Here is a 25,136-nt window from a genome sequence, read left to right as displayed (position 1 = left end):
AAAAGAGAAAAATGGTGTGTTTGGTTAGAAAGATAGTGGGGGTTCGGAAAGAGTTTTATTTGACCGGTGTTTTAAATTTAGTGGTACACATTAGATGATCAATAACTTGGGTACTCCCTAGTAACTTATGAAACCTTGTAACAGACGCTTGAAATAAGATTTTATAATTTGTAATATTGTTTTGCATATGATTTTTGAATGAAATGTATTATATTTAAATTTTCAATGTTATTTTTGTCTATAAATTTTTTGATCTTTATTATTGAGACCCCCCGAGTTTAAAATCCTGGATCCGTCACTAGGTAGGAGCCATTAAGTCGTGTGCTAAACACTGATCAACGGCTATTAATCGTCCACACAAAAAATTGAAAAGAAAAATAAAAACAAAATCTAATGTACACGTACAGTTTTCTTTGCATGGTTCTTGAATTGTTTGTGAGGAAGAACCGGACTAGGCTTTCCTTTTTTTACTTTCCGTAAACTCCTATTAAAATTCAGTATCCCTAATCACCATTCACCAACCCTCATAAAAATCTACTATTCGAGAGGTATGTGATTTGTCTGCACTTTTCTCCCTCTCTGGTCATTCATGTCAAAGATGCAGATTTCTTTAGACTAGTTCTCAAGTCTTTTTATTTATTTGTTTTTATATATGCGATATAGAAAAAGGGGACAATGGAACTCGAGTGCAGGGTGAATGCTCGTAGCCAACTGAGCAACAAGCCCCCAACAAGTCTCGAGTCTTATGATTTCTGATTCTTCAACTTGCTTGTGTTGATCTTGCACACAGTTATACTCTATTTTTCTTGGTTTTGTTTTTTTTTTTTTCCCTTATGATATTGGATTGTGGAGGTTACCTTTTTATATTGAGAAAACCCTAATCTCAAAAAGATGGGTTTTGACTTGCATAATGATCACACATTGCTTAGGCTTCACTCAACTTTTGTTTATTTGTGTTCAGTGAATTTCGATTAATTAAAATGTGGGTTGCGATTCTTTGATGATTGTAGAGACTCTACTAATTAATATTAGATAGATGCCCCTTCAATTTTGAATAAGAGGTAAAGAAACCTAATTAGCTAGTTTGGGCTTCTGTCTTTATCATTATCTTTTATTAAAGATTTTGTCTCGTTAGGGGACTGTAAGAAGCACTTCTCGTGTGATGTATGATTCCAGTTTTATGTGACAGGCTGCTCGAATTGTACTTTAATTATCTAATCTAACGATGTTCCAAAATAGATAGATGGTTTTTGTAAGGTTGGTTATGCGCCAAACATGTGATCTGTTTCATGTCCAAGTTTTTGGTGAAGTTCCTGATTTCATATTTTGAGAATCTAGAATTGAGTTGGCCATACATGTGATCTGTTTCATGTCCAAGTGTTTGGTGAAGTTCTTGATTTCATATTTTGAGAATCTAGAATTGAGTTGGCCACAGCATTCTTATAGAGAATATTCCAAGTCAATGCTTTCACTTTCAAATTTTTATGATTAACTGTTATCTCAGCATGTATTCGATGATGATGGTGACTTTGTAGGTGTCTCTTTGGTTTTGAATATCTAGAAAAAAAAGACTGGAACTCGAAAGATAGCTAATCTGTAGCTATGGCGGACTGTGATCTTTACACAAACGATGGGACTGTGGACATCCATAAAAAACCGGCTAACAAGAAGAAGACTGGAAATTGGAAGGCATGCCGCTTTATTCTCGGTATGATTTTATTGGTTACGAATTTGATTTTGATTTTGATTTATTCATGGTATGGCCTAATGTTGATCACTAAATAATACTGTTGCAGGTAATGAATGCTGTGAAAGATTGGCATACTACGGAATGGGTACCAATCTAGTGAACTATCTCGAGAAACGTCTCGGCATGGGAACTGCCAAGGCAGCGACCAGCGTCTCTAATTGGTCAGGGACGTGCTACGCGACACCATTGATAGGAGCCTTCCTGGCTGATGCATACTTGGGAAGATATTGGACAATTGCCATCTTTTCAATCGTTTATGTTCTTGTAAGTTTGGTCCAGATATAAATTGTGTTCTTCAAGAGGCTATATATTGAAGATTTTTTTTTTTTTTATAGGGTATGACTCTCTTGACCCTCACTGCATCGATCAATGGATTAAAACCGCATTGCGATAGCTCTGGTTGCAACGCAACAGCATCCCAAAGAGCGGCCTGCTTTGTAGCGCTGTACTTGATTGCAGTAGGTACTGGTGGAATTAAGCCATGCGTTTCATCCTTCGGCGCAGATCAATTTGATGAAACTGACGAAACTGAGAGGAAGAAGAAGAGCTCCTTCTTCAACTGGTTCTACATGTCAATCAATGTCGGTGCGCTTATTGCTTCCACGGTTTTGGTCTGGATGCAAATGAATGTGGGATGGAATTGGGGGTTCGGAGTCCCAGCAGTTGCAATGGCGATTGCAGTTGTGTTCTTTTTCTCGGGAAGCAAGTTATATCGTCTTCAGAAACCGGGCGGGAGTCCCCTCACAAGGATTGCTCAGGTGGTTGTTGCATCCATCAGGAAATGCAAAGTGAAAATTCCTGCTGACAAGTCTCTTCTCTATGAGACTGCAGATGAGGAATGCAACATCCAAGGAAGTCGGAAGCTTGAGCACACCAACAAATTAGGGTAAGAAGCACACGCTGAAAGAATTTCAGTAGGAAACATTTTTGCTCATGAGCGATTTTTCCCAAGAATCTTGAGTGCTTCTTGAACAAGCCCAGTTTTCATAACCTAGCTAGCAGCAGCAGTTTTGACCTCATGTCTAACGTTCTCAAAATATTCTTGGCTATCTAAAAGCGCTCTTACCATTTTAAAAGCGCTTTCGAATCCCTTGATTAGGACCTCATCTGGAAGGACAAAAAGTGTTTGCACATAACCAAAAGTGCTTCTAACTACATTTTGCATAAATACTTAAAAAGTGTTTTCGAGTTATAGAAGTACTTTCTTGAGAAACACTTCTCATGTATTTCTTTATAAAATACTTTCAAGTTCAAGGAGGCACTTTGATTTTTAATAACAATTCAACATATTTCTAATCATAAACACTTCTAATTTCAGGTTCTTTGACAAGGCAGCTGTGGAGTCAGAGACAGACCGTGCAAAGGAACTGCCAAGCCCATGGAGCCTCTGTACAGTGACACAAGTAGAGGAGCTAAAATCCGTCATCAGACTCCTCCCAATCTGGGCGTCCGGTATCGTCTTCGCCACCGTCTACGGCCAAATGAGCACAATGTTTGTCCTACAAGGCAACACTCTAGACCAACACATGGGCCCAAACTTCAAGATCCCATCAGCCTCCCTCTCCGTCTTTGACACGGCCAGCGTCCTCTTCTGGGCACCGATCTACGACAAGCTCCTCGTCCCCCTCGCCAGGCGCTTCACGGGCCACGATCGAGGGTTCACGACGCTGCAACGGATGGGAATCGGCCTAGCACTATCCATTTTTTCCATGGTTGTTGCTGGGATTTTGGAGGTTGTTAGGCTTGGCACTGTAAGAAAAAATAATTACTACGACCTAGAGTACATTCCCATGTCAATTTTCTGGCAGGTCCCGCAGTATTTCATCATTGGGTGTGCTGAGGTTTTCACCTTCATTGGGCAGATGGAGTTTTTTTACGACCAAGCGCCGGATGCCATGAGAAGCTTGTGCTCTGCACTGTCACTTACCACTGTTGCACTGGGGAATTACCTCAGCACTCTGCTAGTTACTGTGGTAACTAAAGTTACCAAGAAGAATGGGAATCTTGGGTGGATTCCGGATAACCTTAACAGGGGACACCTGGACTATTTTTATTGGCTGTTGGCTGTTCTGAGCGTTATTAATTTCTTGGTGTACGTCTGGATTGCTAAGTGGTATACGTACAAGAAGGCGACTGGGCGTGCTCAATGATATGCAGGGTGGTGGAGTAGGGTGGTGGACTGGCACTTGTGAATCTTCTAGTTGGTCTGCCAATTTAGTTTTTTTTTTTTTGTTTTTTGTCTGATTTTATTGTTTGGTGTTTGAAATTTTTTGTTGGAGGATTTGTGTGTCGACTTCAAGATTGATTTAATGTATGTTTGTTAGTGTTTTCGTAGTAGTTGTTTTTCACTTCGTGACAATTAATCATTCTTAGATTGAAATAATTGGTGGATTCCTCCATTTTTATTAATGACTCGTTCATTTATTGATGAAATTGAAACGAGAGATGATAGATCGAATTCTGCATTTTTTTTAGGCATACTAACTTACTTCGGACGAGAAAAGTCATGAATTGAGAAAGTAGAAAATAGATCTATGAATGAGATCAGATATTTCGTACAAGCAACATATATAATTCTTCTTTTCCAGGTATTGCATTGCCGATCGTAATGAAAAAACTACATATTTCATGATTTTGTATGTTTTAGCAAACACATGAGAGGTCAGGAATTTAACAAATGGGTAAATTACACTTTCATACATCAGGTTTGGGGTCTATTTCAATTCCTTACAACATCTTCAAATCATTTCAATTTCATACCTTAAGTACTATTTTATTTCAAAAGAATACATCTATTACATTTTCCATTCATTGATCTGTTAAGTGCTGACGTGGTTGCCAACGTGGCACACTACGTGGCAAAAATAATAATTTTTTAATTAAAAAAAAAAACCACCTGAATCTTAAAAAAAAAAAAAAAAAAACCGAAACCTAGCTCCTCGCAACCCCCTACCCCCGCAAACAAACCCAAAAACCTTAAACCCTCTCCCCCCCCTACCCACCTCCCTTTCCTCCACTCTATCACCTCCCCTCCCATCAAGAAACCCACCTTCCTTGAGCCCTTTCTCTTCTTCACCCCCACCCTCCCATCTCTCATTTGCAACCCCACCCACCCTTAGCAAACCTAACTCCATCTAGACCACCACCAACCAAGCACCAAAAAAATTCAAAATTTGAAGGACAAAATTAAATGCATACCTCGTTGTTGGAGCCGACCGACTTGCCAATGAGCAGGGCACGGATGGGGGAAGGAGAAGACGGTGGGTGTTGCAGATGAGAGGAGAGTGAGGGTCGGGTTCTAGGCGAGGTGGGTTGCTCGGGTCGAGATCTGGGTTCTGGGCGAGGTCGGACGCAGGGAGTTAGGTCGTCGGGGAGGGGGGAGGAAGCAAGGTGAGGTAACAAAGGGGAGACGTCGAGGTGGGTTGCATCGTGGGGGGTGCGGGCGGAAGGAGGGCCGAGGTTCTGGCTCAGGTGGGTCGCCAGGAAGAAGGGGGAAGACGGGCTAGGCGGGTGTGGGTGGGGAGAAAGGGTTATGGGTTTGTGGGGGGTGGTTGCGGGGAGATGGGATGGGGTCTATTTCAATTTTTTTTTTCAATTTTTTTTTCTTTTTTTTTTTAAGAAAATTCAGGTTTTTAAAAAAAAATTAAAAAAATATTTTTATTTGCCACGTGGCATATATGTAACAGCCACGTCAGCATTTAACAAATCAATAGATAAAAAATGTAGCGGAGGTATTATTTTGAAATAAAATAGTATTTAAGGTATGAAAGTGAAATGTTTTAAAGATGTTGTAAGGAATTGAAATAAACTCCAAACCTGAAGTATGAAAGTGTAATTTATCCTTAAAAAATTCTAATACCTTTGTGTGAGTAAAATAGTAAACATGGAAAAAGTTAGAAATGAAAATAATTCTGATACACCTTGTGTTAGTAAACATAAAAAGATTTCATCATATACTGATTCCAATACTCATTCTAAATAAGCAAGCATGACATTGGTTGTCAAACGTTATCCCGAACATTCTTTTCTTTTCGAGAGAGAAACAATTCCTTTCTTTCTTTTTTTTTCCCCTTCAATGATTAGGTGAAAAATCCCATTCTTTTCTAGACTAATGGATAATGTAACGCCAGATGGGAGGCTCACAAGCACTTTCAACAGTTCCAACTGTCGATATACAAATCTCTCTTTCCTCTCCTCTCTCTCCCCTTTATCCAAACTCAAAACCAGGACTGAAAACGGAGAAGATGATTGGCCTCAAGCTCATTCAAACCTCTTTTACCACCACCCAACATACCATTTTATACTCAGGAAGATCGTCCAGCGCCAAGACTTCCATCTTGCGCTGCAGCAAGTCCAATGATTCAGACTCCGAGTCGGAAGCTTCCCCGCCTGAAGGCGACACTCGCAAGCAAGAGCTGCTGGTGAGGATAGCAATGCTTCAAGCTCAGAAAGTCCGTCTTGCCGATTACTTGGACGAAAGGTCAGAATATCTTACCAAATTTGGAGAGGAGGCAACCGCCGAGTTTGACAAGATTGGAGAAGATGCCCTCAAAGACCTGGACGCAGCCAGCGACAGGGTCTGTTTTTAAGTTCCTCCTCCATGCAACGCATTAAAGATATAAAAATGCGACTTCCCATGCAATTCTGTTGATAATCCAATTCTTGTTCGTTTGTGATTAGCAGATATTGGAGAATATAAACAGCCGCATGCAAGCCTTTGAAGAATCTGCAGGAGTAAACATAGTGGAGATGGAGAAAAACGAAAACGACTTAGAAGCATTCGAAGGTCAGATTGAAAAGGAGCGAAATGAAGGGTTATTTTTCAAGAGTCTAACGCAGGGGAAACCGAAAGAAAAAGTGAACGCTGCCGAGGAAATAAATAAGATCAAGGAGCTTACCAAAAACAGTGCAGGATCAGAAATCAGGAGGAATATTTACCTTGCACTAATTGGCCTGCTACTCATACAACTCGTCGACTCTTTCATCTCTCCAACACCTGATTGGAGAAAAGTTGCACTTCTCGGGGCGATTTTTGTGGGTTTGGTTTCTCAGGTCATCTATGAGCAGACAATGTTATCAGAAACAGAAAGTACAGAAGAGGGCAAGACAGAGGAAGAAAGAAGGTGATGCTTGCCATACCCTTAGAAGCAAAAGTATTATGCTGTAAAATTTTCGGCCTCAACTATTTCATATAAACATAGCTTGGGTCTTCACAAATATAACATATTTTTTCCTGATCAACTCAATCGTAAAATTTTGAGCCATAACGAATTTACATATCTAATTAAAAGTGTAGACTCGAAAACAATCTGAGAAACTCTAATAGACACATTTCAGAATTTAACTGCCGAAAAGGATGAATGATATCAATGAAGTACTGCTCAGCTACAAAAATATAGCATGATCAATAAACCCAAGTAAATCTTACAACTTGGGTTTGATACATCAAGCCTTTACTTTTGCACCATCGAAAGGTGATCTTGGTGATACTACTGTAATCAATAAAAACTGTGTAACCGAGTTACATATATGATGCTTTATGAATCCACTAGTGTATATATGACCTTCTAAATGTTCTTCTACCCACTAGTGTACAACAAATGCATGTTAACCTGAACGGAGTAGCTGCAGAAATTAACATCTGGTGAGGAAGGTAAAGAGGCTTGTGCTAGATAGTGACTTTACAGTATTGATTGCATCCAACCCGCATCAGGAGCTCTGCACTGTTACAAATATAGCATGATTAATAACCCCAAGTAAACCTGACACCTTGGGTTTGATACATGAAGCCACTTTGCTCTTGCATCATCAAAAGGTGATCTTGGTGATATTACTGCAATCACCAAAAACTATGGCACTCAGTTACCATATATGATGCTTCATGAACTTTTAACTATTGTAGTAATGCTAGACAGGCCTCAAGATTTTTAAATTAAAAAGTACAGTTTTCAACGTGAGCTTCCATATGTTCTTTAACCCACTAGTGTGCATGTAAAATGCATATAGAACCCGAATTGAAGACTGAACGGCAATAGACATGAAACCTGGTGAGCAAGATTTTGGATCCAAATTCTGGAAAGCTCAAACTTCTGCCAACTAGAGTCTTGTCCAGGATTCAATACACTTGGGATCCAACGTGCATCAGGCAGATTTTGCACTGAGAATGCAACACACCCAAGAAACAAATGCAGGCAGTGGACAGCTCATTCATACCTTGTGTCACTTCCAAAAGAAAAGCATGTTGTTCATGAAGAATATATCGTCCTGCAGATTCCTCATCAGTCATCGGTACATATCCCAGCATCCACCGACTAGCCCAGCAACATATTTCCACAGGCCGTTTCTTGTGACACATGGAATTTTGAAGTATCCCCGTGCCTAACAAAATTTGACAAGAGAATGAAAGGAAACTATGGAGGCCTCATCTTACGATCCCAGAGTTAGAAGTGGCACCTTACCGAGCACTGCCCTAACAAGTATGTACCATGTAATGGAAGCTGGAAGAATTCCAAGATGCAAAGCCTTTTCTAAAAACCTAATGGCATTTGATATTCTACTGCATGAACAAAACCCTTTGAGAGTAACATTATAGGTGATGGTATCTGGTCGTAGTCCATCTTTAAGAAGGTGGGCCCAAACTTCTGATGCCTTTTCACAGTCTCTAATTTTGTAAAAACCCTCCATTAGGGTGTTGTAGGTCACAAGATTAGGAATGCAGTTCCAGCGCCCCATCTGAAAATAAAACTGCAAAGCATCTTCCGCTTTGCCTGCAGAGCAAAGTCCATGAATTACAATGTTATGCATAGTTACATCAGGCTCGAAGCCCTTGTCAAGAGCTTGATGCCACATGTTGAGGGCCATGCCAATCTTCTTGCCTTGAAAAAGGCCATCCATTAACAAGCTATGTGATCACATCCGGCTTCCATCCTTTTTCCAGCATTTCCCTCACAAACACATATGCGTTACTAAATCTTTCTGCTTTGCATAAACCATTTATGAGAGTATTGTAAGAGAGAACAATTGGAGAGCAAACCTTGGTGCACATTCCCCTGAAAAACAAAATGGCATCTTCAAGTTTGGAAGCTCAGATATACCCGTATATCAATGCATTGCAAACATGAGAACTCAGTTCATAGCCGCACTTATCCATCTTACCAACTAGCCTGGCTGCTTCATCTAGTATCCCTTCCCTGCATAACCCATTAATCGTTGACGAATATGCAAAGGCCTCCAGATCAGCTCTTGCATTTTCTGCCTCTTTTAAAATCTGCAAGGCCTTGTTCAAATACCCATTTTTACACAGTCCATGGACTAAAACTCCATAGGTTGTGGTATCTGCAACACAAGCCTTCTCACACATTAGTCGCCAGACAGAAATCGCTTCATCAACCTTCTCATTTTAAAACAAGCCTCTAATGTGTTAAACTCACAACATTACGACAACCACACTTCTCCATCACCTCCCACAACTCTTTGGTCTTCCCTGCTATACAAAGCCCATTCAGCATTGCATTATGAACGACCACATCCGGCAATACCCCTTTCTCAACCATCTCTTTATAAACTCTCTCAGCTCCATCCACATTCCCCACTTTGCACAACCCGTGAATCAAAGAACTACAAGTAAAAAAAAATCGGGCCCTCTGTCATTTGTCTTCATCCCACTTCATATCTCCAAACTCTCATTGACCTTCCCGCATTTGCGCAGACCATTGACCACAACATTATAAGTAATAACATTAGGATAAACCTCTGAGTCCTTCACCAACCTCTCCCAAATCTCATTAGCACTCACACTATCACCTTTTCGCAAAAACCTTTCAATCAAAATATTATAACTCATCAATCAGGACCAACCCCTCTCTCAAGCTTTTCGTCAAACACGTCCAATGCATCACTCAATTTTCCACCTTTCGCAAGCCCGTTGATCAAAGTCCCATAACTAAACACATCAGGCTCCAAACCCTTTTCCCAAATCCAGTTCAGCAACCGTTTGGCCTTCTCAAACTGCTTCTTCTTGCACGAAACCTTGATCAGGACATTATAAGTCTGCAAATTCGGTTCCAAATCCACCGTTTCGAAATAGGCGAAAAACTTCTCAGCTCGGTCCCACTGATTGGACTCAATGAATGCATTCAGTAGAGAATTGTACGACCTTACGCCAGGCGCACACCCGAAAATCTCTTCCATCTGTTGAAACACGGCCAGAGCTTTATCGGGCATGGAGTTCTTCGTATACGCTTTGATCACCGTCAATGCCACGTCCTCAGGGCACTTGCGTTTCTGGGTCCGAATCAGCTCAACGACCCGGTCGATGTGGACGACGAGTTTCGGGTCGACGAGCCGGCGGAGGATGTGGTGGAAGACGTCGGGGGAGTGGTTGTAGTTCGGGTGGCGGGTCACTGAGTCGAGCAGTGCGAATGCGGCGGGAGGATTCTTCTCGGCTTCGAGGAGCTTCGGGACTCGCTTCGGAGGGAGAGATTTGGGGAAGTCGACCATGGCAGTGGCAGAGTTGCAAATTTGTGTGATTGCTGTGTCTCATTATACAGCATGTTAACGGTAGCTTTTGCTCCGGCTACAAATTTTCGGGTGTCTGGAAGTCTGAAATGGATAAGAAGCGGGAGAGAAAACAATAGAGTAAATGGAATTCGATGGGCCGGGTAATGGGCCGAACGGTCAAATACTGATACGAAGTGGCCCAATTTGTTTGATCTACATTTTTTGGGTTAATACTTTTTGGGCTAAACCTTAAGAGACTTTACAACCCAACAATTATTTTTAACTAATGACCTCCTCCAACGTAGTAGAGAGTAGAGATTGTTGATGTTATGGTTAAATTAATAAAAGGCTTTTTGTTTCTTCTTCTTTCCTTTGCATATAAGAAAGGGCTTGTGACATGTTTGCTTACTTGAAAATGAGGAAAGTGATTAATCAGAGAAGTCAATACATGGGAGAGAATGAATGGTTATGAGATCAACTACCGTCGATCAATCAATCTAATTTCTAGTTATTCAGATGTTGGGTGACACATTGTAACGTAGGACGTATGAAGGGTCGAGAAGTAGAATATATCCAATACCATTCCGGATAAGTAAACATATCACCAAAGCAGAATTTCTCTCATGGGCATGAAATAAGCATCAGCTTACTTAATCAATTCACTGCCATTCATTTTCATTCAAAAAAAAAAAGGCCGACATTCGATGAAGTAAATTAATGCTATTCATGCGCATGTGCGTGATGCGTAAGAGAAAAAATCCGACCATCAAATACCAATAAAATTCTAAAGCTTGGATCCATGGAAGCCCAGCCTGCGGAAGCATGTACTAGGCCCCTTACAGCCCAACAGAACAAATTAATTGGAAGACTGGAAGAAAATGTGTGTTACCCATGATCTACATTGTTCTAAACCCTAAAGAAATATAGAAAAATTGTGGATCTTTCTTGTGTGAGCTCTTTTTCTTTTAAGCACATCCTTTCCATCCAGTCACAATTTCCTCAGCCTCTCTCTACTTTTACCCCTAAAAAAGATAAAGGGCAAAAAAGCACAGACCATCTTTTCTTTTTTCCCCATATCCCCTTCACCTTTGAAGGAAAAAATAACATTTCTAGTGATGATTTTCATGCAAATTATATAATAAACTACATTGCATGTTCTTCTTTTTGGGTAAATTTCAAGATTTTGCACACACCCATGATCTTTGTTTTGGAATATTTGTAAATCCCTAAGAGAAGAGGTAGTAACATGCCAAACTCTACATTCTTTCTTGGGATTCCTTCACTCTAGAACTTGGATGATCATATGCTTCTTTTCATGGCTATGATAGGAATTCCAATTCCAATTGCCACCATCATATTCATACACCTACCTCATCTAATCTCTACCCTAATTGCCTCAAATTAGCCTCATGATGGCCGTTTTAGAAAATACTACTTCGCTGATGAAAGAAAAGCAGCTGTTATTGTTGAAATTCTAATCTCAAATGGATACGTGTCTAATCGGTGTTTTTAATTTCAATTATTTAGATACGTGTCTATCTATGATTGGATTTTAGCTGCTGCTGCTTCTTTTCTTTCATCAGCGAAGTAGTGTTCCATTTCAGAAACCACAAAAACATAAATCTCGATTAAACTTAATTACGACACATCTGAAAATAAAAGTAAAACGAGTAGTGGAGCGTTTGTTCAAGATCTTTCGGTCGAAAAGATGCCATGTGGAGTGATTAGCGGCACAAACGGGGATTTTTGATCATGCAAATGTTTTGAGAATGATAGAGTTGTATGAAGTATAAGGTGGGACATGGGAGGCAGGCAGGCATGTTGGGTCCAAGATGGAGGCTTTGTTTAAAGTGGATAATCATACAACTATATCTGCAATTTATTTACTTTCAAGTAAAAAGAAAAGAGGAATGTCAAGAAACTCTCAAAAGTAAGACTCTACATATTAAGGAGATTCTCTCAAAAATGAGATTTTTTATAAATTTTCTGTCACTTTATGTTATTGACACAATTTATAATATGGGCACAAAAATTAATGCTAAAATGTGAGATGTCAGAGATTCCATAGCGAGTCTCATTTTGAGAAAGTCTCCTTAGCAATGGTTTATAATATTAACAAAAAAGTTAACATTAAACTATGAGGTGATAAAGAGTCCATAAAAAGATCACTTCAAAAGAGTTCCCTTAGCATTTCTCAAAAAAAATTTAAAAAATAAAATATTGGAGGAAATCAAAAGCCTGTGATTTGTATGTGGTGTGTGTATGCGTGTGGGGTAAAGGATAACTCAATTTGATTGTCCTTTTGCATCCATTTTCCCTTTGTAATCATGAGCATACATTTCCCCCTTTTCAATTTCCACAGTTAAAATGTAGCACCGTGACATCTTTTTGTTGGACTAGAGTTGGACTCTATCGTTAATGAGGTAAGCACTCGAAGCACTTAGAACTTGAGCAACCTCATATCAAAACGTGCACGAGTCACAAATTTCAATATGACTGTAAAAACAACAATTCAAAAAGAAAGAATCAAGATAGACAATTAGAAAACTCACATCAGCAATAAATCAAGTATAATATTATTCAATCAGATACTCTCTATATTTAAAAAGTGTTAGACATTCTCTAAATTTGAAAACTCATTTGACAACTCCATTGGAGCACAAAAATCTTACGTTAAAACTTCAAATTTAGGTTTGTTGGACATGGTGAAATAAAACAGCATAATTGGAAATAATGGCTTCAGCGAAATTAGTGGAATCTAAGGGTGCGCATGCATATGTGATTGTGCATATTTTATGTTTGCAATATTTGAGTAGGAGAAAGCTGTATTAATCCGTTTGAGAATGATCAATAATAATGATTCGATGGGAAAGGTTTATGCTTTATTGGAGGGTGTTTCTTAGATGCATCTAATGTAAACCAGGCTTATCATTTCCCTTATGTGTGTGTGTGTGCGTATATCCTCAAATAAAATTGATAACTATATAATGAAATTCAGACATTGACGCTTGAATATGAGAATTTATGTTAATACACGAACGAGTAAATTGTAGTAATGATCCCTCAACTTTAACTCAATTGGAGCAATGGTCTCTTAACTAAAAATTCATTACCATTAGTCCCTCAACTCATCAAAGCGTGTATAGTCCATCAACTAAAAATCAATAACTAATGGTCCATCAACTTTAATCTAACTGGAGAAATGATTCATCAACTTTAACCCAATTAAAGAAATGGTCCCTCAACTTTAACCCAATTGTAGCAATGATCATTCTAACATAACTCATTTTGACAAAATTCTGATGAAGTTGACGAAAAAGACCATAGTTACACATTTTGATGGATTGAGGGACCAATGGTAATGGATTTTTAGTTGAGAGACCATTACTACAATTTACTCTACACATATAGAGTAGAGTAAGAAGATGCATTATTTCAGTATTGTGTAAACTGTCGTTTGAACCCGTCAACTATTACTCTAGTTGAAATTGACCACTGAACTACTTTTTGGTAAATTAACCCTCTGAACCATTTCAAATTAACTATTTAAGCCCTCGCCATCAGATTCGATGAAATCTCATCCACTTTGTCATCAAATACTGGCACGTGATTCACTCTTAAGGATAAATTCGTGCCAGTATTTGACAGTAAATTGAATGAAATTTCATCGAATCTAATAGTAAGGTGTTTAATTGCCTAAGTTCAAATAGTTCAAAGACTTAATTTAACAAAACTAGCCGATGAGCACACTTTGTGTGTGTAAACAATTTCATTTTGTTTTTTGTTTTTTTTTATTAAGGAGTGTGATTAGTTTTTAAAATTTTAAAAAGAGTATGAAAAAATGGTGGTGGGACAATTTCTCTTAATAAGTGCATATTTTATCTTAATATTACATAATTATTGTTTTTTGTCCTCCTTATGTAAATATTGTGTATCAAAAGTGAGAGTAAAATAGGAAAAATAGGAATATGATTGTCATTTTATCAAAATGTATAAAATTACTATTTTACTTTCCTCATGTCAATATTGTGTATTGAAAAGTAAGGGCAAAATTGAAAAAAAAGAAAAAAAGGAAAAAAAAGTTGACAGGATTCTTCTCTTAATAGAATAGAAGGAATAGATAATTCATACAGTTTATTTCATCTAGAATAGTTCAAGACGTCAAATGACAATTTAACTTCAGTATTACATCATTATCGGTATATACACAGAATTTGGGTCCTCTATATATACTATTCAGTATTTGGTTGTTTTTTATTTAGAAAATGACAAAATAATAAAGAAAAGAAGTAGGGAAAGCTCAATCTCACTGCATAAAGCATTAGCATCGGCCATCGGGGAGACAAAACTATTAGTAATCTGACCATATAGAATCTTCAGTTCTTCAAAAACTACAGAAAAACAAACCCTAAAAATCCAAGCCTACCTTTCGATCTTTGCTCTTGCATGCTCGAACAGTTCTAATCAGATCCTTTCCATGTCGTTACATATTGCAGAGGAAATTAAAAATATATACGATCGCGACAATAGAATGCAACGCAGGCTCTGCTAGGTTTCAGAAAGAACCCTAGCTAGCTGATTACCCTCCAACAAGTGAATGGGTAAATCGATCCGCACACATGCCAAGTTGCAGAAATATAATATTAGCTTAGTGCAATGCGTTATCAACATATCGGATTTGCTAGCCTTGGGAGGATCGTGCAATGATTTCACACTAAACAAAAGGAATGGGTGCACAAAATTATTAGAGGTAAATTATTGTATGATTAACCTAGTAGTGGCAATTTAACTAATATTACATTTCCTACACCATCTAATATGATATGGTGTTATTATTTAAACACTTCTTTTTACCTTCCACGTATTTTTTTTAATTTTCAGTTATCGGATCGAATGAATTAAAGAATATCAAATAACAGAAATTAACAAATGACACGTCAAAACTAAAAATGAGAGTTTAGATAGCATCACCCATATAATATTTCTTTTTTCAACATTATAAGTGATCCAAAGGTCAGTTTTCTCTTTCCCTCATCCCATTAGTAAGAAATATCAATTTTATAATGTGTGTTGATGAACAAAATCAGTGAGACTTTAAAACAATGTAAAGTGTCAAATTTGTGACATTCGCAAGATTGCTTTGATCACCTAGTGAGGATAATATGTAAAGAGATAGAGATAAGGAAGCAAACACAATATGTACGTGGTTCGCCCTAGGTCAGGCTCTGTCCACGAGGAAAGAAGAGTTCTCATTAATAATGTAGTGTGTACATGATACAAAAGTTCAAGCATAATTACCATTAACGAGTTTTAATAACGAGTTTAAGTACAATAATGGTATTGGGGATTATCTTCTTTTATAGTTGAGTAGAGTTTTTGGCTTTCGTCCGTAGTTGATGTGGGACTCTAGGAGTTTTATTCTGATGTTGACACGTATTTGTGCTGTGATTGGTCTCCCAGTTGGAGTGAAACTCTTATGCTTGGACAGAGTGCCTCAACATGAAGCCTTCAGTGGATCCCTGAAGGTATGAAGTTAATTAATGCTCGATAGTTTCAGGATTGGTGAAGTATGATACAAACAATGTTTCCATTTATTTTTGCATGTGATTATATGTTTTCTAAGTATATATGCTACATTGTGGACATAGGTGTACATTGAGGAGGGTGGACATAGGTGTACATTGAGGAGGACAACCAAATTAAGAAATAGTACATTTTCAAAGTACTCCAAAGAAATAATGCAAGCAACAATATATACATGCAAATATATACACGAGAAAATTTTCAATATGTCGAAAATATGATCTGATACACCAAGTGTCATATTACGCTTAATGTACTGATCCGTATTTCCAACGCATTGAAAAATCTCTCGCAACATAAACATGACAATGATTGATTTTGAGAAAGACAAGCTTATATTGCCAAAGTATTGTTATATATTTTGTGGGGACTATATTTGTGGACTGTCACACAAATATACACACATCCATTCAAAGAAAATGATATGCAGATTGAAAACAATGACCATATCCCACATATGTTTGCTTAGTGGAAAGAAATTTGGAATTGACCAATATAAAAACCAGATTGTAGCTAGGTTGTGGGGCCCACTGCATGCATACCCACGTTAGGGTTGGAGAATTTTTGTCTCCAAATTAAAGAGTAATGTCATACATACTACAATTTTAGACCAAATTTGTAAATTATATAACATATTACTAATAATAAATAATCATGTTAATCAATATTTAAGTAATAATTCAATTATCAACAAATATGTCATATGATTTATGAAATATAGTTTAAATAATTAGCCACTTTAGCATTACCCAAATTAAAATCTTTGTTTTTTTTTTTTTTTTTTTTTGGAGAATAAAATCTTTGTTTTTGTTCTATGTTTCTCCCCACTAAGTAGCTAGGCTATTGCATAAAACATGAAAAATATTGATATCCACTTTGAATATGGAGAATTATGTACCTATCGGAGATCTGCCAATAATATTTATCCAACCAAACAAACAAAACTCTAGAAAGACAAATCCTATGTGTGTGTGTGTGAGAGAGAGAGAGAGAGAGAGAGAGAGAGAGAGAGAGAGAGAGAGAGAGAGAGAGAGCGAGAGAGAGAGAGAAACCCATGAACCCATTTGAGCCACATATTTCTTTTTGTTATATAGTTTTTCCATAACATTTATATATAAGCTACTTTATTAGAAAAGGAAAAGATAAAGGTGGAGAAGACATGCCAACACTTTACGCCACATTCCATGCACAAAAAATAACGCTCACACACTATAAATTATACATTTTGCTTTGCTTAAATCTCCAGGAGTTAACGGTTTATTAAAATTTCTTTTTACTTTTAAGTAAGAAGTTTTAAATTTGAATTTTAAGAATGACGAGTTTCATACTAATTTATTCATCATTTTTTTAGTGTAAATATATCGTTGTGTTAAAAAAAATCTCTAATAATTTTCCTAATGTACGGATAAATTTGTCACGTGGTAGCAAAACTCTAATCATGGTGTAACATACTGATATGTATACAGTAATACTACCTTTTATAAACATGCCATATCAATAATCGGGAATATTTGGTGCGGTTGTCGCACTACGACTACAAACATAAAGTGAGGGTTACGAGTCAATTGGATGGGACATAATGAAGAAGTGAATGAGCTGTTGTATTTGTGGGGGAAGCGAGACAAATGGTTCATACACTCGTACGTAAGTTTTTTTCACTAAAATTCATCGATAACAATATCATAACACGTGTATTATTAATACCACGTGACAACGACAGTCACGGCAAATACATTTCTCATAAATTCCCACCCCACCACTATGTGTCACCAACCCATAAGGGCCACCACACCACAAAATTTCTCACTCTCTCCCCCTCTCTCTATCTCAAACATACTTGCTCCTTGGTTGCATTCATAGCGCATGTGAAGCGAGTAAGGTTGTGTTATTAATGGGACCGCTTGATGTGCAACCGATTGAGAGGTAGGTCTGCTGGCTAGATACGATGGTCTCTATTGATTTTCAGCCCGCGGGTTGTCTCGTGACTCAGCGGTGCTCGTAACTTGTGGACTATCAACTCTCAATCATATACCTCGAAGAGTAATAAATTCAGATTATATTTACGAGATAAATGCATTGGTGGACTGTGAATTCAAAGTATATATTAAAAGTGAGCTTCTCTAATGATTATATTTTTTTATAGATATTTTACGAGAATGTTAACTAATCAAAACCCTACGTTGAAAGTAATATTCCGTTATCAAATTATGTTGTTTTATTAAACTATAAAACTAAACCGCACATTAAAACAAGAATCAACGTAACCAATTAGTCAAATATATTAACAGTATGACAAACGTACGATGCTTATGTTCGATTCACGGAGTTTCAAAATTAAGTTTGAATATTAAAATCTTGTATACCATATATGTACCGGTATAAATCATTCACTTTTTTTTTGTTCTTTTTTCACAAGCAAAACATGTACAACCATGTATCGCATCAATCAGAAAATCAAACCTTCATTTCGGGGTCGATTCTTTTTTCCTTTCCCAATATTCCCCACCATACACCAGCACAGTATATCACTCGGTACTCAATAGAACATGCATGGTCGTGCAGTACTGCAAGTTACAAAAGCACCTCATGTGACCTTTTGACGGAAACCAAGTAAAATTTGAGTTTTCATAACAAATTTTATAAATATTTTCTTTGATCTTTAGTCCAAAATCATATTATATTAGCACAAAGTATCTTTAGTAATATGTAATTAATCTAATCTGTTTCTAGTCTTCACATTAGTGGACCTGAATACAGTAGAATTGGTTAAGATAGTGTGTCACTTTGAGTCTAAGCACCTCTATATTCATGTTTAAACTCATTTTTTCGTAGTTTAGGATCTATTAGAATATCATTCGAGTACAAAATAATAACTTTCACGTTAAGAGTAACTTTTTCTTGTCGCAGTACAAAACAAAATAGGTGACCAAAGTGTTCGTGCATGTGCCCAAAAGAATGAATATATAAAAGAGATTTTGGAGGTTATGAGATCTGGTTTGAATCACTAGTAAATAATTGGAAAAGCAGATTGTCCTTTTGGAGAAAATGTATAGGGAACCGAAGGCTTTCACCATCCTCTCGAGTGGTTCCGTTTTTGTGTTAGATGAGAGTCCGAGAGAGAGACCCTCTGAGAATCTATGTGTGCAGCAGCGGCGTGCAGGCAGCAGGCAGCAGGCAGAGGCAGGCAAACATTAGGGCACGAATACATGCAAACTCTTTTGCCAAACTTATAAAGGCAGGCCAATAGCTTGAGTCCCCATTTCTTTACACAAATACAGAAAGATTTGTAGGACGTCATATTCTGAATATAAGATGCATGCATGCTCTCATCAATTAATTGAATGTGGCCAAAGTTTGTTTAATTTAGAGGACATAATTAACACCAAAGTAACTTTGTTCTGAACCTATCGTGTCGTCACAGGTTTTAAATTTTTTTAATAATATTGCAGGACTAGTTTGAGATATCATCATCTTGGCATTGTTTACCCTGCTGGTTAACATTTGGGTTGAGATATTTGTTTTGTCTCTCTTTGTTGTAAATACAAACGCCAAAACAATGGTGTCCAAAATTTTATCATGTGTAGCCACATGCTTTAACCTTCTTGCTGAAAAAAGGTTGAGGTTTTACTATGACCGTTTGGTGATGTGGGGATTAGCCATCTTCATAAGGAGGAACAACATTCCTTAATTTCTCGACATGAGATTTACATTGTCAACACATCCTCTTGCATGTGAGGTCATTTAAACCTTACACATGGATAAATTGAGTGACGTAGAGCACTCCTGACGTTAGGTTTCACACTTGGATCAACTTGCTCTGATATCAACAAAAAAGTTGAAGTTTTATTCATTGCATTATTTAATTTGAGACACTATCATCTTGACGTCCCCGTTTCCCGCTTGACATTTGCTTAGGTGTGATTCTGTCTCCGTTTGTAACTTTGTATGTTAGTGTGAGTATGACAGGTGATGAATGTGCAACATGACAAGGGCTGAATCTGCAAGAGGGGCTTTGAGCTGTACTGTTTGGAGAGTGCAACCCATCATTTTGTTTGCTTTTGTTTTGGTTTTTGTTTGGTTGGTGAGAAAAATGAATCCAAGTGGGAAAGGAAAGCGAATGCCAGAGTGCCAAACAGAGAATACGATCGATGGGAAGGTATTTTGGGAGGGAAAAAAAAAAGAGAAAAGCCGAAAAACAAAAAGAACCCGAAACAGGAAAAAGAAAAAGGAGGAAAAGAAAGAAAGAAAGAAAGAGAGAAAGAAAGAAGGAAAGAAAGCGAAATGTGAGAAAGAGAGCAACAGCAGGCAGCAGCGCTCTATCTCTCTCGTTTTGGGCTGGCGTGGGTTTGCTTTTGCTTTTCTCAATCGACAGGAATCTTTGAAAATCCAAAGCGTTCTTACGAATTTTTAATATAAAAATATATTAAGAAAAGAAAAACAGAGATTATTAGCAAGGGAAAGGGAAAAAGCCAACCAATTTGGGGCACCTCAATCCTCTTATTTTGCTAATAACTTAATTAGGAATTTGATTAATGCTAACTGAGTGTTTAAGAAGTTTAGGGTCAGTCGGGTGACATTTGACAAAACATTTTTCGAATAATTGACCGATTTAACTTTAACTTTTCACATTCTTGCATTGCAGATTTAATTTTGCAATGTTTTGAAGAATACGAAAATGCTACGTCGAGAAATTTTGAAAGCAACTTGCATTATATATTTTCAACTTGTAATTACACTTTCAACGGGATGCACTTTGGATTGCAAGGAGCAAAGGATTTAAGAAAATTTGTGCGAAGGGTGATTCGAAGCTAGTGATTGATGCTGTTGTGGGATCGTGCATTAGTTCTTGGCGCCTTAGGATGTCATTGATGATATCAAGGATGTTGCAAACTTCTTTGATTTTATTTCATGGTCACATGTGTTTAGAGAAGGTAATTTTCTAAAGGATGATGTTACAAGTACTGGCTTTCACCATAATAATCTTCATATTTGGGGCGAATCAGAATCTCTTCGGAATGTAGCTCATCGAGCTTTCTTGTTTGATTGTATGAAAACTAGTTGTAATTGTGATGACTATTTAATTTAAATGTTTTTTTTTAATCAAAAAAAAAAAAAAAAGTCTTATGCGAAAAACTATTGTAATTAATTTGTTGTAAAAGTATAAGATGTAAGTTGGCAACAAGTAATAGATTGCTGACCCGTATCTCTAAATATTGACATAATACTGGAGAGAGTGGTTGGCCGTATTAAAATTTTACAATTTGCGTTATGTTATAAATTAGAGTGGTTTTAAAATATCGTATTCTTAATGAGAAATTAAAATCAAAAGAAATGATTTTGCAATAATACATTGTGAATAGAGGTATATAGTAGTATATGGTAGAGAGTGGACAAGTAAACATGTAAATCTGAAGCCTTCCGAAACAAGTTAAAAAACCCACTTGCCAAACACACCCCTATATCCCCTTTTACTGACCTCGATTAAGGATTCAGTAGGCCCGTAATTGTCCTTTCACCAGCGAGTGCCCCCAGAAAAAATTAATTAAAAACCCCCACAGAAAATGAAAAATGAAAAATAAATACTTTCATTTCATTTATTTCTCCTTTTGTGCTTCTCACTCCCCAGTCTCTCACTCTCACTCTCTCTCTCTCTCTCTCTCTCTCTCTCTCTCTCTCTCTCTCTCCCCGTTGGAGCCAAAAAGAAAGAGCCACTCTTCTCCTTCTTCTCTGCTTCACTCTCGTAACATGAGCAGCAGCAGCAAAGTGGGCAACAACGCAGAGCACCGCCACCGGTTATGAATCCCAGCGGAGAAGCAGCAGCACCGCCGCCTCCAACGCTACAACCGCCGCAGCCGCCTCAGGCCCAACGACCCTCTACATCCTGCGCCCGACACCCGGAAGAGCATTTCACGGGCTTCTGCCCCTCATGCCTCTGCGAACGCCTTGCCGAGTTGGAACCTTCAACAACCTCTTCTTCCTCTTCAATTTCTCGAAAGCCCCCTACTTCCTCCACCGCCGCAGCCGCGCTTAAGGCCATTTTCAAGCCCCCCATTGGCGGTGGTGGGGCCTCCTCTTCCAATAAAAATCGACCCACCTCATTTTTCCCGGAGCTCCGACGAACCAAGTCTTTCTCTGCCTCTAAAAACGAGGGCTTCTCTGGCGTGTTTGAGCCGCAGAGGAAGTCCTGCGACGTTCGGAACACTCTGTGGACACTCTTTCACCAAGACGACGGCCGCAATCCCAACAAGAAGGAAGCACCGCCCACTGACGTTGAGGTCGAGACCCGGAATTTGGGTGGGTCTTCTTCCAGCTTCCGGGGTCCGGTCATCGAGGCCAAGGAGGAAGAGGAGGACAAAGCCGAAGAGGACGAGAACCAGTTTAGTGGCGGCGAGGACTTCGGAATTGAAATTTGTGACGATGCAATTGTCCCAAATGTAACAGAAGACAGAGTTCCTGAAATTGTAGAGGAGGAGGAGGAAGACTTTCAACCACCGCAGCCAGTGCCGGAGCAATTCGAAGAAGAGGAGTTGAAACCAATGAAAGATCACATAGATCTTGATTCTCAGACGAAGAAGCGAGACCTTAAGGAGATTGCGGGAAGCTTCTGGTCAGCAGCTTCGGTTTTCAGCAAGAAATTACAGAAATGGAGGCAGAAACAAAAGCTGAAGAAGCGGCGGAACGGCGGCGGATCGGCCACATTGCTGGTGGAGAAGCCAATCGGGAGACAGTTCAGAGAAACTCAGTCGGAGATTGCCGATTACGGCTTCGGCCGGCGCTCCTGCGACACGGATCCGAGGTTTTCGCTAGACGTGGGTCGGATGTCGCTGGACGCGGGTCGGATGTCATTGGACGCGGGTCGGATATCGTTCGACAACCCGAGATACTCCTTTGACGAGCCTCGGGCCTCGTGGGACGGGTACCTCATCGGAAGAACGTTTCCGAGGATGCCAACGATGCTCTCGGTGGTGGAGGACGCTCCAGTGGTCCACGTGGCGAGATGCGACGCTGAGATTCCGGTGGAGGAGCCGCCTAAGAATTCGATTGAAGAGGAAACAGTTCCGGGCGGGTCGGCCCAGACCCGGGACTACTATTCGGACTCCTCTTCTCGGCGGAGGAAGAGCCTCGACCGGTCCAACTCCATTAGGAAGACTGCGGCGGCGGTGGTGGCGGAGATTGATGAAATGAAGTCGGTTTCGAATGCCAATGCCAACGCCAAGGTGTCGCCCACGACTGTTCCTGATGACAGAGATCTGAGGGAATTTTACAACTCGAATTCTCTGAGGGATGACTGCTCTGAGAGCTTTGATATGGCGTCGTTTCGGGGCGGCGGAGATACGGGTTCGGTGGTGGGAAATGGGGAGAGGAATAAAGGGTGTAAAAAGTCTAGGAGGTGGGGCAAGGCGTGGAATATATGGAGTTTTATACACAGGAGGGGTGGGAACAAAGATGAGGACGATGATAGGTATAGTAGTGTTAGATCAAACGGCGTGGAGCGGTCTTATTCGGAGTCGTGGCCGGAGCTCAGAGGCGGCAGCGGTGGTGGTGAGAGGAATGGGGAAGCCAAGGGCTTTAACCCCAAGATTATGAGGAGTAATAGTAGTGCTAGTTGGAGGAATGGTTCTCATGGGTATGGCGGTTTCGGTGGCGGTGCATTTGGGAGCATGAGGAAGAGCAATGGCGGGGTTCCTGTCGTGGAGGCAAACGGGTTTGGAAATGGGACTGCCGGGAGGAAGAAAAAAGAGGATCAGGTTGTGCTGGAACGGAACCGGAGCGCGAGGTATTCTCCGAACCATATTGAAAACGGAATGCTGAGGTTTTATTTGACTCCGATGAGAAGCAGCTGGAGGAGCGGCGGAGTCGGGAAAAGCAGGTCCAGCCATGCTCATTCGATTGCCAGAAGCGTACTGAAATTGTATTGAACGATGAGTGAATGGATGAGGTGTTGTTTCTTTTGGCTTTAAAGTTCATGTTGTTCATTTGCTGCATTTCTTGTGTAAAACCACACATTGCCTAATGCATTCTTGTTGGTTGGTGGGATAAAAAATTTGAAGTGTTCCTTCTTTTTTTTCTTCATGTGATTAGCGATTTACTTGCTTCAATTACTCAAATAACAACAGTTCGGTGTTTTTCGTTCGCCTTTAATCATAGTTAATTAGTGTCTTAATTAATGTGTGCAACTTGTAAATTTCGGCTATTTAATCCAATCGGAGACACATCACGTGACGTGAGAGATGGAAAGAGGCGGGATATATCTTCGGAGATAGGCGGTGAGAATCTCCGAAAGAGAAGGGATGTGCCGGGCCTGTTAGGAGTTAGCAAGGACCAGTATTTGTTCGTTTGCTTGTTGTCTTGAGCATTATTGGCTGATTGGGGAAGATTTTAAGCCTTTGAGGGCTGAGGAGTTTGCAGAATGTGTTTTCCTGTGTTCTTTGGCATCTTGTGCATTGTAGGGAAAACAGTAACCATGTATGCCGACGGCTTCAGTCTCCTGGTTTTGCTAGTTGTCCCAAGGGTTTCTGCTGTGGCCCATACAGTAGTAGCCTCCGTCCCCATTGAGCGGAAACGACTATACACAATAGGCGAATAGCGAGAGCATTCCAAAACAATAACACAATGTCATTGTCATACGTATTGACTTTCACACATAACGTTGTATTCCGGTGGTGCATATAGGTCTCTTCGACTTTCCCATTGAACATAGCTTACTACTAGCATGTATGTCATGACAGTTACTGTTGGATGGAATGTAGAAAACCATCGTTGTGAAACGGAGGACAAACTTATACTCGAGTACCACTGCGTCTGTATCTCAAACCAAATGCTGCCACGTGAGAAAAGTTTAGAATAAATTGCAGCGTATCATTGATTTAGAATACTGACACAATAGCATACGTGGTTAGGTAGAGTCTCATTCAAATGCAGAAAGAGCCTCATTTTGACCCCACTCTCAGAGAGAGAGAGAGAGAGAGAGAGAGAGAGAGCGCGCGCTCAATGTTGCTCTTTTGTGTTGGCTCTGGACCCCCTTCACTGCTGAAATGTTTGCTTCTCTCTTCAAACGTCTCGTTATCTGCGTTGGCAGAGCATTTGCCTTCCACATGCATTTTTTCTCACACCAGAATCCTTGCTTCCGCTAATCTTTCTTTAATATTGCACTAATCTCACTCTACGCGTTAATTCAAATTTGGTGCCATTTGGATTATGAGATTTAGGATGATTTAATTACACAAAAATTGCCTAAAAAGGAAAGAAGCCTGTAAATGCAGATGCAGAAAAACTTCCAAAACCAGGCTTCACACATAAAAAT

General features: G+C 39.2%; 3 protein-coding genes and 1 pseudogene across 4 annotated transcripts; 3 read left to right on the top strand and 1 right to left on the bottom strand.

Moving 5' to 3' along the window:
- Window positions 1-1,424: 1,424 nt before the first annotated feature.
- On the top strand, window positions 1,425-4,146 carry LOC148697567 (protein NRT1/ PTR FAMILY 8.1-like). Its single transcript, XM_088692716.1, has 4 exons — window positions 1,425-1,708; window positions 1,797-2,014; window positions 2,086-2,636; window positions 3,069-4,146. Exons 1-4 carry the CDS (start codon window positions 1,603-1,605, stop codon window positions 3,898-3,900), a joined length of 1,707 nt encoding a protein of 568 aa, XP_088548842.1. The 5' UTR covers window positions 1,425-1,602; the 3' UTR covers window positions 3,901-4,146.
- A 1,589-nt stretch (window positions 4,147-5,735) lies between these two features.
- On the top strand, window positions 5,736-6,991 carry LOC137722608 (uncharacterized). Its single transcript, XM_068461651.2, has 2 exons — window positions 5,736-6,327; window positions 6,434-6,991. The coding sequence occupies exons 1-2, from the start codon at window positions 5,881-5,883 to the stop codon at window positions 6,875-6,877; spliced, it is 891 nt and encodes a 296-aa protein (XP_068317752.2). The 5' UTR covers window positions 5,736-5,880; the 3' UTR covers window positions 6,878-6,991.
- Window positions 6,992-7,089: 98 nt separating this feature from the next.
- Window positions 7,090-10,344, bottom strand: LOC137722607 (uncharacterized; annotated as a pseudogene). The gene is made up of 2 exons (XR_015961728.1): window positions 7,795-10,344; window positions 7,090-7,583 (listed from the first exon to the last, which is right to left on the bottom strand). The product of XR_015961728.1 is annotated as an uncharacterized LOC137722607 (transcript).
- A 10,956-nt stretch (window positions 10,345-21,300) lies between these two features.
- LOC137722606 (protein OCTOPUS) lies at window positions 21,301-23,846 on the top strand. Its single transcript, XM_068461650.2, has one exon. It carries the CDS (start codon window positions 21,628-21,630, stop codon window positions 23,749-23,751), a length of 2,124 nt encoding a protein of 707 aa, XP_068317751.2. The 5' UTR covers window positions 21,301-21,627; the 3' UTR covers window positions 23,752-23,846.
- Window positions 23,847-25,136: the final 1,290 nt, after the last annotated feature.

The sequence above is a fragment of the Pyrus communis genome, chromosome 4 (genome assembly GCF_041283825.1).
Source record: "Pyrus communis isolate YQ-2024b chromosome 4, ASM4128382v1, whole genome shotgun sequence".
Lineage (NCBI taxonomy): Eukaryota > Viridiplantae > Streptophyta > Magnoliopsida > Rosales > Rosaceae > Pyrus > Pyrus communis.
This window is presented reverse-complemented; position numbering and strand designations above follow the sequence as displayed.

Bases quoted from the DNA above. Each gene is read 5' to 3' on its own strand.
- LOC137722606 (XM_068461650.2), top strand. From the start codon at position 21,628: ATGAATCCCAGCGGAGAAGCAGCAGCACCGCCGCCTCCAACGCTACAA.
- LOC148697567 (XM_088692716.1), top strand. From the start codon at position 1,603: ATGGCGGACTGTGATCTTTACACAAACGATGGGACTGTGGACATCCAT. The intron at 1,709-1,796 runs GTATGATTTTAT...ATACTGTTGCAG, and splicing joins GGCATGCCGCTTTATTCTCG to GTAATGAATGCTGTGAAAGA. The intron at 2,015-2,085 runs GTAAGTTTGGTC...TTTTTTTTATAG, and splicing joins TTTCAATCGTTTATGTTCTT to GGTATGACTCTCTTGACCCT.
- LOC137722608 (XM_068461651.2), top strand. From the start codon at position 5,881: ATGGGAGGCTCACAAGCACTTTCAACAGTTCCAACTGTCGATATACAA. The intron at 6,328-6,433 runs GTCTGTTTTTAA...TGTGATTAGCAG, and splicing joins TGGACGCAGCCAGCGACAGG to ATATTGGAGAATATAAACAG.